Source organism: Rhyacophila brunnea, unplaced genomic scaffold, assembly GCF_057557595.1.
Source record: "Rhyacophila brunnea isolate RB1 unplaced genomic scaffold, BYU_Rbru_1.0 scaffold_4, whole genome shotgun sequence".
NCBI lineage: Eukaryota > Metazoa > Arthropoda > Insecta > Trichoptera > Rhyacophilidae > Rhyacophila > Rhyacophila brunnea.
The window spans coordinates 48,551,318-48,565,327 of record NW_028233068.1 but is presented as its reverse complement, the minus strand read 5'-3'; the positions used below and the strand labels follow the sequence as shown (position 1 = coordinate 48,565,327).

Genomic DNA, 14,010 nt, shown 5'->3' with positions numbered 1-14,010 from the left:
TTTATATGTATAGGTGTTATAGGTACATTTTTACATAAATTTTGTATTACGTATGGGGCATTTCTTTTTATTGTCCCGGGCACTAAAGCACTGAGTTTAAGCCCCTATTCTCTCTACCTGTATACTTTTATTTATTTGCAAACTGTCACTTGAAATACTTGAATCAATGGTTTATATACACAAAACAGAATACACTACATTATGACGCAGGTTTTGGATGTGTATGTCCTACAAAAATGAACCAAACTGTCACTTGAAATACTCGAATCAATGGTTTATATACAGATTATTACACTACATTTTGACGCAGGGTTTTGAATGTGTGGTGTCCTACGAAAATGTACCAGACATTATAGACGTGCATTAGTGTGTTGCAACCTTCAAATACACCAATATTGAATTAGCGTCAGTGCATAAACCGAGAGCAGTTGTCAGAACGAAGTACACGCATATTCTTGACACGTGTTTAAGTTTATCCCATATTCTTCCACAGTCGAGATCTGTTGCCTGTTACTTCACATCCATTAGGAATTTCAGTTCACATTATTTCTAAGTTCCCTGGTTATATACCCTAAACTACCATTGAGTCCACATGCTTCTTTGGGAATATGATTTGAAAAATTAAGTTATGTTTTAATTACTCTTACGTAATAAAAAATCATTCATTGTCAATCTCTACAGTTTATTATGCATGACAATCTACCTTGATTTGATATATAAAGCTCACATAAAAGTGACAATCCAATTTTTACTATCATTCCATGTTAGCCAATCTCAATATCCTTAAAAATGACACCTATAAATTCATTATCTATCAGTTAAGAAAATATTGCATAATGTAATTTAATGGTAATATTACGTAAAAAATTTATGGGAAATTCTGTAAGCACATTATCGAAAATTGTATGACAGACGATCTTATTCATTGTATACTAGTGAGTACTTTTGATATTACGATGGAGTAACGGCTGCACGGCTTAAGCGTTGAACTATCACGCCGTGGGTTCGAATCCTGTATCTGGCAAGTACACATATTGTTTTTTAATTTGTGTCTGTCAGGGTATGGACCTAATAGGTTGAGCAAGTGGCTGACATCCATTTCTCGTAAAAAAAACAGAATCTGTTAATACAAACGTCTACTCTGTGGAGGCCCATATGATCCTATTAGGATTGGACATGGTTGAATAATAATAATAATAAATCGTTGATAGGAAAGAAATTTGTTAGTTATAACACATAAGCGTGGAGTTCGATAGTTTTGACAGAAAATAACATGACCTAGTTAGAATGACGCCAAGTGGGAGAAAACGATGACAATATGCTTCATGTAAGAGCAGTGCGGAAATAATAACGGTAACAATAATCAAAATTAACATATTATGTAATTCGTGTGTAGCAGAAAAAATCGCAATCTGCGCAATTTCAAAGTTAAATTGTTCCACAATAATAACTATTTCTTCTATACTTTACTAAATTTTTTATTTTCTATCAGTCTGCAATGACACTCATCTGTTTTCATAGATAAGGATTGGTAACCGATGGGGTAAAAATTAAATAACATATTTTCGATTGCGTAGTTATAAAAACAAAAAAGAAAACAAAAATATTCAGCTGAAATCGCTTTATTTTTTCATTCCTTATCATTTCAGATATTATCATGTTTAAATATATTGATTTTTTATTCAAAACAGATCTTTTTTTTTAATAAGTATGTATATATTACAGTAAACTTGTTAATTACAATATTATGTTGTTAGTTTAATCGAACTTTTCACAAGAGAATTTTAAAAATTATTAATTTATTGACAGAACTACTCAATATAGAATTTAAGTGAAATGTAGTATGTTGTATTGACTTTTGATTTCAGTACATAAAAACCTAACATGTAAGAATATGCATTAGTTACATATTATATGAAACAAATTGCTCAGCTTTCATTCATTATGGCATTTTGCTATATTTTCAAATGATGGAATCTGTTAACTATTTGAAAATGTTGAATTTCTATACCTATTTCAATTATTACAACTTTATTAATTGACTAGTAAAATGATACCAAATAAATATATCTGCTGAAAGTCAGTGTATATTATTTTTTTTTTTAAATAGACAAGCATGTAACATTACTACTTTAAAAAATGCCTGTGTCGAAGATTTCTACTGAAATTTATAAAAATATAAGTAGAGTTGAATTAAATTTTAAATATTTTCTTTTTTACATTCATTCTCTTGATAATGAATAAAATATCTTTGGTTAGTGCATGGTAAACTTTTTAATGCTAACAGAATAATAATTATAAGTATAAAATTATAAATATACATAACGGGTTTTACTTGAATTTCGAGAAAATAAATCTTAATACAAATCAGTTCTACAATAAAATTTTATTAAATGTTATATAATATTTATAGAACCACAACAGCAAAAATTGAGACAGATTTTGAATATTTAAAAATCAAAGTACAAAAAATTCACTAAGCATTATTATGTTATCGAAAAGTGTTGTTTAAATCTACTTTTTAATAGTAAATTTTATCATTATTTAGTAAGAGACGTTGAATTATTGTTGGCACAACATGACAATACCCTGATTAATCATGACACTTTTTTTTTCAATACAAAAATTTCATTAGGGATATTCATTATTTTAATAGAATGAGAAACATTATTGGAAATGGCGACATCAAATTGAATTTATTACAAAATTAAATAACACACACATTCTATGTTTCATTAAATTAATGTGTATGTGAACAGACAGATTAAATTTTATTATTTATGAGATAAACTCTGTCAAATAATAATTGAATATTTTAAATTTATAATATTTGTACCTACATGTTATTTCAGAAATAGAATATTACCATTTTGGTTATATCTAAATAAAATACTTTGAAAAATTCCTTTACCATCATACTATGAATTACAGTTACATTTTTTCAATAAAATGAATATAGATACTACAACTTGGCAATCATTTAGAGACATAAAAATATTACTACTGTAATATGAGTTTATGTTGAAATCACTGGTTTCAATTCTTTTAGGAGAGTAAATAACATACTGTGAAAATTGAAAAATAATGCATAATGTCAAAATTAGCTTTTGATTGAATATATCTGAAATGCTTGAAGCGAACAATAAAATGGAAAGCTATATCAGTTACATAATATTACAATACAAATATTATGTATAAAAAAAACTAAAACACACACAGACGAGTAATATAAATAATTAATAAACATTGGTACACTGTTTTTTTAGTTAAATAATTATTATTATACATTTTTTTCTTAAATAATTACGTTAAATTAAATAATAGCTAGTATTAATGACTTTTTGTGATGTACTAAAAGATGGCAGAATTGATGTATCACACTAGTGAGCCATTATATCATACAAAGTAGAAAATATAACTACAATACTTTAGATTCAAAATAACACTGTTATCCAAGTTCTATCGTTTCTAAAAGTCTAAGACTTGTTTCTACTAAGAAATGGAAGATAATGGTAACAGAAAAAAATATTACATACTACTATTCAGTAAAAGAAGAATCAAAATATGTATGTAAGTATTGAGTGAAAAAAATGCCAACTAGTGTGCTACAATTATTCAAAACCACCATGAGTACAGAAAAAATTAAACATAATATTATTTTTGTACACTATACTACACCGTCTCGTATATACCAAAAACTACTACAATAATAATAAAAATTATTAATATTATTTTACACTTTGCCATTTTTCTAGATGAACCCACATTCAAAAAGATGATATTTTGTTCATGTAAGAATGTAATAATTTATTATATAATATGTCATGTTTTTTTTTAAATATATTTATACAACTTTCAGAAAAATTTTACACACAAATGACATGGATGAGGACTGCCTTTTAATTCAGGAAAATTGAAAATATTTGCAAGAAAAAATAACACAAATGATAATTTTTATAAATCTTTCAGTAAATTCTCGTGTGTAATAAATCAGTGCTCAGCAATATTCAGAAACTCATTTCATACAACATTTATAAGGCGTTTTGGTGACGTAAAAGAAAATACAAATATTTGATTCCTGAGAACGAGATCATGATCCAAATTATTCTCAGTTTTATGACATAGACATGAAATGTTATAGATAGTTTATTATCATTATTGCTCTAAATATTTCTTAATGACAAATTCCAATGATCAGCTAAAAAAATCTAGATTATTGAAGCGTTTTCCCGCACAAAGGCACTGTATTTTAAATTAACTGCATGCTTAGCAAACATAACACCGATCTTCATTTGTAATATTTCATTATGAAGCTGATTATGTACTGTATTTTCACTTTTATTATTGAAAAGAATTGTTTATCTAACACAAGTGTTCCTACAAATCCCAAAAGTGTCTAATTCTCAGTGTCATGTTATTTTCTCTGCAAATATTTACAATATTTTCGATAATAGTGTTCAGTACAAAAAAAAACAGAAAAGGTAATAATATGATATGAAAAAATCTACATACACAAATGTTTACACAATATGTTAATACAAAAAATCAATTCCATTAGTATTTTATAATAATTTCAGTGACAAAGACTGAGAACACGTTTTAAATTTAACAACAAACTGACAACTTCAAGAAATATTGTTTACATCTATATTATTACTTTTATATACCATGAATATTATAATACAGAGAGATTAATTTTTCTCCTTCATTTTTTAAAGTTTATTACAGACTCATTGAAAGAAAGCATTTCATTACAATTTTTAGATGAAAAAATGGTAGGAGGAAAAACAGCAATAGGCAATTATTACATCCATGTGGAATTATTAAAAATTAATCTGGTGGTTCAGTGAATATCATTTCAATACTGTTTCTTTACTATGGTATTATCAATAGTACATACCTCACCATGATGCATAGAAAAGTAATAATTTAAAGTATAAAAAGTTTTTTTTAAATAAACAAAAAATGGAATGAAACAATGGTCCAAATTTATAATGTATTAAATAAAAACAAATGCATCATTGGAATATTTAAATTTTCAATTATTTAAAAAGAAATCAAAATAAAACCATCACACGAGACCTAGAGAAGATCAATTCTTTCCAATACCCAAATAACTGTTTGTGGGAATCTTAAAATGGTAAAAAAGTCCCACAACATAGTATGTATTCTTATTATTGAAAGATTATTACATTTAAATACACGGAAATATAAATATTAATAGTACGTAGACTATAATGTAATTATTAATTTATTTACTATTAAGAGATAAAGTTGAAACGTTTATACATGACTAAAATGAATATACAAACATACACTGACAAGTGGGTATCCATCAGAGTTATTTATCATTAGAGAATTCACAATTATTATTTTACTATTGGATAACACTTGTACGAGCGAGCCGTAACTTAAAACTTATATTATACATATTTATATGGAACAAGTTGTCTTGCCGAAAACAAGACATTGAAATCACCACAAGATCCGAATGTTATATACATATTAAAAACTTGCAACAGCAAAACGAAATGCCCTGATACATTAAGTATCCATCTATTGAAACTTACACACAAAATTGCAATATATATACACATAAAATTAATATGTATCATTTATCAAGTAAGTTAATGAAAGTTTTGTAAACAATAACCTTATATATGTACATCTACTTTCCACGTAATATTTTACAAAAAGAGATAAATAAATTACACCTATTATTCATTTCGTTACCTAAAGGTATTTCCTTCGATGGTGGAATAAACAAAACTTCAATATCTGATAATTTCGATTTAGGGGAATGTTGATTATACAGAAAGTATTGCACATCATGTTATTGTTAATAAAGACACTGGTAACCATACAATGTAGGGTGAATGTAAAAAAACATAGAATATATTCAATCGTGTTACATCATTATGAATCTCCAAGGCGTAGAAAATGAATTTCTGTACCAACGGCATTATGAAATTTTACATATTCCGACAATAAAAACTTACATAGTCTTCTCAGATCAAAGCTCATCTGCTATCAATATACCTTGCTGTTACATCTAGACAGCGTTTACCAGTCTTTCCGTTTATTATCCAAACTCTCACAGATTGTATTTGCAATCCAACTAAGCAGTAATTCAATTACTCTACAAAAATACAACTACCTATCAAAATGTATTTTCATTTGGCCATCCATCACAGGACAGAAATTGAGAAAGCGAATTTACAAAATTACAATATGTAATTTTAAATGACATTTCATTAGCAAGCATTGAATCCTGACTGACTGTCCTTAACAATTCGGTGAAAAATATACCCTTGGAATTGTCAGTCCAAACGTTTAATCATCGATATTAGAGAGATTAAAATTAAAAACAATACTTCCCAAAGAGGACATGGATAATGGTAGTATAAATATTCAGAAAACCTAAGATGTTAACACATGTACATGAGGTTAATCATGATAGCATATCCTTCATTGAAAGTAGCTTTAAAGTATTGGAGCTGGATCCAAACTCCTATACTCTTGATCAGTCTTTTCAATCATAGCATCAAGATATTCAAAAACATCATATTATTTTCTATAATATAAACGTTAGAAGTAATCAACTTAATAATTTGACAATGCACCTCGCCGATTACATTCTTCTCGAGACACCGACGGCTATTCGTTACGCAGTCCCATAATATAATTATTGAACTGTAATCAAGCAAAGAATTACTATACAGTGCGGTGACAAGTAATCAATCACAAATTATACCAGTCGATTGCAGTCTATCCAGAAGGACATTCGATTAAATTCCTGTACCGTTCAGCGGTCTCTTCAGACTTCCGTCGTCTTCCCCGCTTTGCCGTTTCCTTCTTGCCCCCCCATACTTCCGCCCCTTTCCCTTCTGCTTCGGGCGGCGCCGCCGATCCCAACTAAACCTAAAAATCCGCCGCCGCTGCTGGACGAGCCGACTTGGGAAGATGACGATGATGAAACAACGGGGGATGATTTCCCTCCCTGGTTTTGTCGGAAGACTCCGTGCGGACCGTGCGCGGCGAACGGAACTGTCTTGTGGCACAGAACTGAGGATGGAGAGGCGTTGGAAGTGGGCGGTTGATGATTAGGAGGCGGGTTAAGTGCTCGCGTCGAATTGGAGTGGTGGAACGAGACCGACATTCCGCTGTCCAGCGAACCAACGGAACCGCGTCTCTGGAGACGTTCTTGCGCGAGAGCCACTGAAAAAAATACACAAAATGTATTATTGGTTTCAGTGTAATATAATAACATGGCATATTCAAATCAGAATACTGTTTCATAGATGGTCAATTTCAACACTACTGTCCAACAGGATCTTCTTCGCTACATGTTAAAACTGTGAACTAACAAGCTCCTCCCATTTTTAACCGCACTCCGATTGAAGCGCCTTCCGGTTAGCGACGAGTTGTCCACGTGTTAAATCTGTGAACTAACAAGCTCCTCCCACTTTTAACCGCACTGGCGACTTCCGGTTATTGCTTAGATCTTCTTGTCGGACTGTAGTCATTGAATTACATAATAGATTGACATGACTACCATGGCCCCCACAAGGGGGGGGGCTGACAGGGCTCTAGCCTGGGGGCCCAGACTTAGGAGGGGCCCGGCGTGGCAGGTCAACCAGTTAAGCGAGATATACACACTACAAATTTGCTATAATAGTAAAAAAAAAATTCGCAATTAGACGGGTAAAATTTTATTTTGTAATTAGTTTTAGTGTGTTTCCTGACTAATAAAAATGACTATTTATCCAACTTGGCGAAGGTTCACATGTTACTTCAAAATATGACGCTGAGTGCCGACAATTCAAGCGGATTTATTTAAAAATACCAAAAATCGCTAAAAATATACATTATACCCTTTATTTTACACAGAACCCTGGAGTTCCGCGGGTATGTCATTTGGGAAACACTACTGTAGAACACCAAACTCCCCTTAACCTTAGCGATAGGTTGGGGGGCCCGCCAAACATCGTGGCCTGGGGGCCCGCTTCAGGATGTGGGGGCCATGATGACTACACAAGATGTAACAGTGTTACTTAGTAAAAACAACCCATCTTAGCTTATATGTACGACTATTTGTTCATTTAATCAAGTAGGTTTAGTAAATTAAGTAGTTTGCTTACTTTATCATAAACTGAACTGAAATCTGAACAGCGTTTTGTTACCAGAAATGATTGCTAATCATTCACTCAACCTGTGTACATATTAGGTCCACATTCAAGTAAATAGAAGTAGAAACAGCATGTGACTTTGCTTTAACAAGCAAAACAGCGTTTTAGAATCTTTTTGATAAATTAAAGTTCACAATTCTTTTAAATTACGTAACAAATAACAATAATACGATAAATAAATATATTTAGTTAGAACAAGAATTAAAATTAACAAGAACAGAGAAAAATATTTCATGTAGACTGAAACTCACCAGGGTCATTGATGTCGACCAAAGAATTGCTGAGCACATTCCTCTTGATAACGACTCCTGGCCCGGCGTGAAGGTGGTGGCCTTGATGATGATGGTGGTGATGATATTGCTGGTAATTCACACCGCCCACCACCCCCGGTACACCCACAGTGTCGCCGCCCATTTGAAGACTGAAAAAATACAGAACCAAATATAAATTTGCATTTTCTCACTTTATAGACTTTCTACTTATAAATGTAATTTGTATGTATATACATATTTTATTTACTGAGACCATCAAAAATACCAAAATATTTGAAAATATTACTGTCACTGACCGAAAAGCCAAAAGAATCACAGGCTGCCTTGCCACTTCTCGAAATTTAGACAATTTTCAATATCATGGGATATTGAAAAATGTCTAAATTTTGATCTTCTCGTAAGTGCACTACGGCTAGCATCATACGTTTAGTGATGTGAATTAATAGTTAATCATTCACTCAACATCTCTCCAAGATGTAGAAATTGGATTGAAGAGTAGAACCCAACCCAGTACACTCTTGTCTAGAATGTTTGACATATTAATAAAAAAACTCAACATGACAATTATTTTTGACTGAGTTGACACTAGTAGCTATTTTTAGTTTGGTTATGATAGGAAATATAATTACCCGTGCATTTGTTGGTGATGTAGTTGATCTGGGCCCAATTGTTGATGCTCTAATTCTACATCGGCCACTCCGCTGTCCCTGTTCTCAACTACTACAAATAAAATCAAACACCGATTAGATATTGCCTTAGAAAACTAAACCTTAAGGGGCCGCTGAAGAGCTCGACATTCAAATTTAATTCAGTATGAAAAGGACCTCGTTAATTTAAATCGATCTTTTCGCAAAAATCACTAACTATTGATATATATACGGGTATATTAGTATTATAACCCAATTCAAATTGAACATAGGTTGATACTCAAATACTATTATAGTATGTTTATGATTTCGAGAAAATAATACGATGGTATAATTAATCCATATCAATTATTTGAAAACATTACATTCGCACTTTGCAAAGATAACATCAAAATGTGTATATACTTATCTAAATGACGAATGACATGCATGAGTGAGCACGGCTGAAAGCTTGGAAATGTGTTTTTTTCTATTTCAAAATCTTTTAATTGTGTATTATTTTATAACAAATTCAATGCCAACTTCATATCTAATATATAAAAATTAATATTTGTGTGTTTGTTTGTTCGTATTGAATGCGCAGCCATACCGTTCATCCGATTGCGATAAAACTTTGTAAAATTATTGCTTGCACTTGCGCAAAGAGTATAGGCTATACTAATATATAAAAATGAATGTCTGTATGTCTGTCTATCTGTGTGTCTGTCCCGTATGCGTTCCTATACCATTCATCCGATTGCGATGAAATTTTGGTAAGTGGTTGTATGCACACCCATGAAGGTTTCTGAATTAGAAAAATCATCATCTTCTTCTTCTTCTTCATTCTATTTTCTTTTAATCGTATGGTTCCTATACCATTCATCCGATTGCAATGAAATTTTGGTAAGTGGTTGTATGCACACCCATGAAGGTTTCTGAACTAGAAAAATCATCATCTTCTTCTTCTTCTTCTTCTTCTATTCTATATTTTTCTATTCGTATGGTTCCTATACCATTCATCCGATTGCGATGAAACCTTCGTCAGTTGTTGTGTTAACACCCGCAAAGGTTTCTGAAATAGTACAACCATCTTCTTCTTCTTCTTCTTCTTATTCTTCTTCTTCTTCATTCTATCTTTTTTTATTCGTATGGTCCCTATACCATTCATCCAATTGCAATGAAACCTTCGTCAGTTTTTGTGGTAACACCCGCAATGGTTTTTGAATTAGTACAACCATCTTCTTCTTCTTCTTCTATTCTATATTTTTCTATTCGTATGCGTTCCTATTCCATTCATCCGATTGCAATAAAATTTTCGTCAGTAATTGTGCCAACACCCGCGAAGGTTTCTGAATTAGTACAACCATCTTCTTCTTCTTCTTCTTCTTCATTCTATCTTCTTTTATTCGTATGGTCCCTATACTATTCATCCGATTGCGATGAAACCTTCGTCAGTTGTTGTGGTAACACCCGCAATGGTTTTTGAATTAGTACAACTATCTTCTTCTTCTATTCTATATTCTTCTATTCGTATGCGTTTCTATTCCATTCATCCGATTGCAATAAAATTTTCGTCAGTAATTGTGCCAACACCCGCGAAGGTTTCTGAATTAGTACAACTATCTTCTTCTTCTCGCTTGTTGGGGCGACCAGCCGACCGGCACTTGAGCGTGCAGCCACGGACGCCTTGGGCAGAATCCTTAATTGGGGGTTGCTGAACAAGCTGACCTTTGCCCCGAGCAAAACGGAAGCTGTCCTCCTCAGGGGTAGTTCTCGGGTCAACATAACTCGACGGCCGCCCACGGTTCGTTTTGGCCAGACCTCAGTGCGTTTCTCCGAAAGGGTTACGTATCTGGGAGTAATTCTTGATGACAAGCTGTCTTTCGTTCACCACGCCAAGACGGCCGTCTCTAAGGCCAATTCGGCCTATCAGAGAATGGCCCGAATGGCGGGCAGCAATTGGGGACTTAAGCCTAGAGCCCTTAAGGTTGCATACGGCGCAATTTTCATGGGAATTGCCGGTTACGCCTCCAGCATTTGGCATTCTCGAGTAAACTCCTTAACTCTCGTGAGACGCGCACTATTAAGCGGGCAGCGACTTGCGCTGATCTCGCTTACCAAAGCCTACCGCACAACTTCTACTGACGCGCTTGCCGTACTCGCGGGGGTGCTACCCCTCGATCTGCACGTCCAAGTCAGAGGATCGATCACCCTCCTCTTGAGGGGGATCAGCACAATACTCGCCGGTGTCCATCTGACACCACCGCAGAGATCCGAGGACGTTCCTTACAGGAAGACTGTAAGTGACATTGTGTACAAGACCGCATTTGCGGCATGGCAGGCGAGGTGGACCGCCTCCCCCAAGGGGCGGCACACTTACCGTTTTTTTCCAGACGTATTCTGCAGGCACCAAACTAGAAGACTCCAACCTTCGCACTGGATTAGCCAGTTCCTCACCGGCCATGGCAACTTCGCCGCCAGACTCCACGAGTTTGGCTTGATAGTAGATGGGCCGGGTTGTACCTGCGGGCATGACCACCAAGATGTTGAACACATCCTCTGGGATTGCCCGCTTATGGAATTCGAACGAGCGGAGCTGTTTGCCAGGGTCCGTCCTCACACGGGCCCAATTGGTCATGGAGATCTGGTAGCAACCGAGGCCAACTTTGCGGCATTTGAGAAATTTGCAGCGTCGTATGGGGAGCGGGATAGTCCCGACTCTTCTGTAGACTCATCCATTTCAATTCGTGACACTCAGTATGCGGGTACACAAAGCGCTTAACGTCAGCGGACAGCAGAGCCAGTCCAAAAACAAACATTTTCTTTCTTAACTTTCTTCTTTCAGCACTACGGTGCATGGTTGCAGCATCAGTCCCGTGCGGCTCCGTCTCGGGACGGAATGAGCACTTAAAATCACTTCTTTCAGACACGTTTAAAGCGTCATAGAAAGCGGCCGTGCATATCCACGGTTGTGCATATATGACGGGTGGTGGTGGGCACTTTAACGTATCTTCTTCTTCTATTCTATCTTCTTCTATTCGTATGCGTTCCTATACCATTCATCCGATTGCAATGAAAATTTGATCAAGTGTTGTGTTCACGCCCGCAAAGGTTTCTGAATTGATACAACCATTTTCTTCTATTCTATCTTCTTCTATTGGTATGCGTTCTTATACCATGCATCCAATTGCGATGAAATTTTGACCAGTTGTTGTGCGTAAGCCCGCGAAGGTTTCTGAATTAGTACAACCATCTTTTTCTTCTTCTATTCGTATGCGTTCCTATACCATTCATCCGATTGCAATGAAACTTTGTTGAGTTGTCGTGCGCACGCCTGCGAAGGTTTCTGAATTAGTACAACCATCATCTTCTTCTTCTATTCGAATGCGTACCTACACCATTCATCCGATTGCAATGAAACTTTGGTGAGTTGTCGTGCGCATGCCCTCGAAGATTTCTGAATTAGAAAATCATCTTCTACGTCTATTCGTATGCGTTCCTATACCATTCATCCGATTGCAATGACATTTTGATCAAGTGTTGTGCCCTTGCCCGCAAAGGTTTCTGAATTAGTACAATCATCTTTTTCTTCTTCTATTTGTATGCGTTCTTATGCCATTCATCCGATTGTGATGACATTTTGACCAGTTGTTGTGCGCACGCCCGCGAAGGTTTTTGAATTAGTACAACCATCTTCTTCTTCTTCTATTCGTATGCGTTCCTATACCATTAATCCGATTGCAATGAAACTTTGGTGAGTTGTCATGCGCATGCCCATGAATATTTCTGAATTAAAAAATCATCTTCTACTATTCGTATGCGTTCCCATACCATTCATCCGATTGCGATGAAACTTTTGTCAGTTGTTGTGCGCACACCTGCGAAGGTTTCTAAATTATTATTATATAAAATAAAAAGTTTGTTGTTTGTTTGTTCCATCCAATTTTTTTTTTTTTTACTACATATTAATAACATTAATAACGTTTTCATATTTTGGATTCGATTTTAATTTAGTGTTCTTATGTTTGACCTTTACTCCTATTAGAATTATTTTCATATTGCCATATTGTATTACACAGATATTTTAATATTAAAAAAATAATTACCTCTTATTATTTTTCAAATATCTAAGATAAATATAACCACGAAGCGACCCTGTGCGAAGCCGGGTACTTCAGCTAGTAACTAATAAAAAATACTGTTTGTTTCTACGAATAAAAAAAGACAGGAAGGAAGATGTGTACAAATCACGGCAATCAGAAAGGCCGGCAAATATGGCCGACAATGCGTGATACACAAACATAAAATACACAAAATTACAAACACATTCGAAGTTTGCCGCACACGTACAGACCACGTGATATTTGTTTACGCAAAATCGTCGCTTTTCAAAATGGCGAATTTGATTGCCAGATTTTACTGCGATGAATCAGTATGTTCCTTCTTGTCTTTTTTTATTCGTAGGTTTGTTTACTATGTACACCGAGAAATTTCCATTTATAAAATCGGAAACGAATTTTAAAGAAGAGTTTTGGAATAGGTATAATGCAACCAAAACTGGAAAAAATTCTATCATGGGTGTTGACTTCCTGAATTAGTTAACCCCAGGTCCATGCCACTACGTGAACCACAGTGGATATTAAGCCATTTCCACACTGGCAACAAGTTGCTGGCAACCTCATTAAATTTTACGACCATAATTGCTTAAGAAATTTTACGATAATCATCATAATTATCGTAAAATCTAACGAGGTTGCCAGCAACTTAACTTGTTGCCAGTGTGGACCCGGCATTAGATGCACAAAACTTAAATAATACATATTATAAATAAAAATTTTAAATTATAATTATTTATGATTTATGTCTTCGACAGCCCTGATGAAATAAATGTGAAATATGAGTCTGATCAGTCATAGAGCAAAT

At 34.1% G+C, this 14,010-nt stretch overlaps 1 protein-coding gene across 2 annotated transcripts in view; it reads right to left on the bottom strand.

Moving 5' to 3' along the window:
• Window positions 1–1,614: 1,614 nt before the first annotated feature.
• siz (Brefeldin-resistant Arf-GEF family protein schizo) overlaps window positions 1,615–14,010 on the bottom strand; it is a 180,846-nt gene continuing 168,450 nt past the window's right edge. For both annotated transcript variants that reach the window (XM_085953771.1, XM_085953772.1), the window contains exons 20-22: window positions 9,091–9,181; window positions 8,441–8,610; window positions 1,615–7,218 (exon numbers count right to left, since the gene is read on the bottom strand). In XM_085953771.1, the coding sequence (XP_085809897.1) occupies window positions 6,818–7,218; window positions 8,441–8,610; window positions 9,091–9,181 (662 nt within the window). In that variant the 3' untranslated portion in view covers window positions 1,615–6,817. The remainder of the gene's footprint in view (window positions 7,219–8,440; window positions 8,611–9,090; window positions 9,182–14,010) is intronic.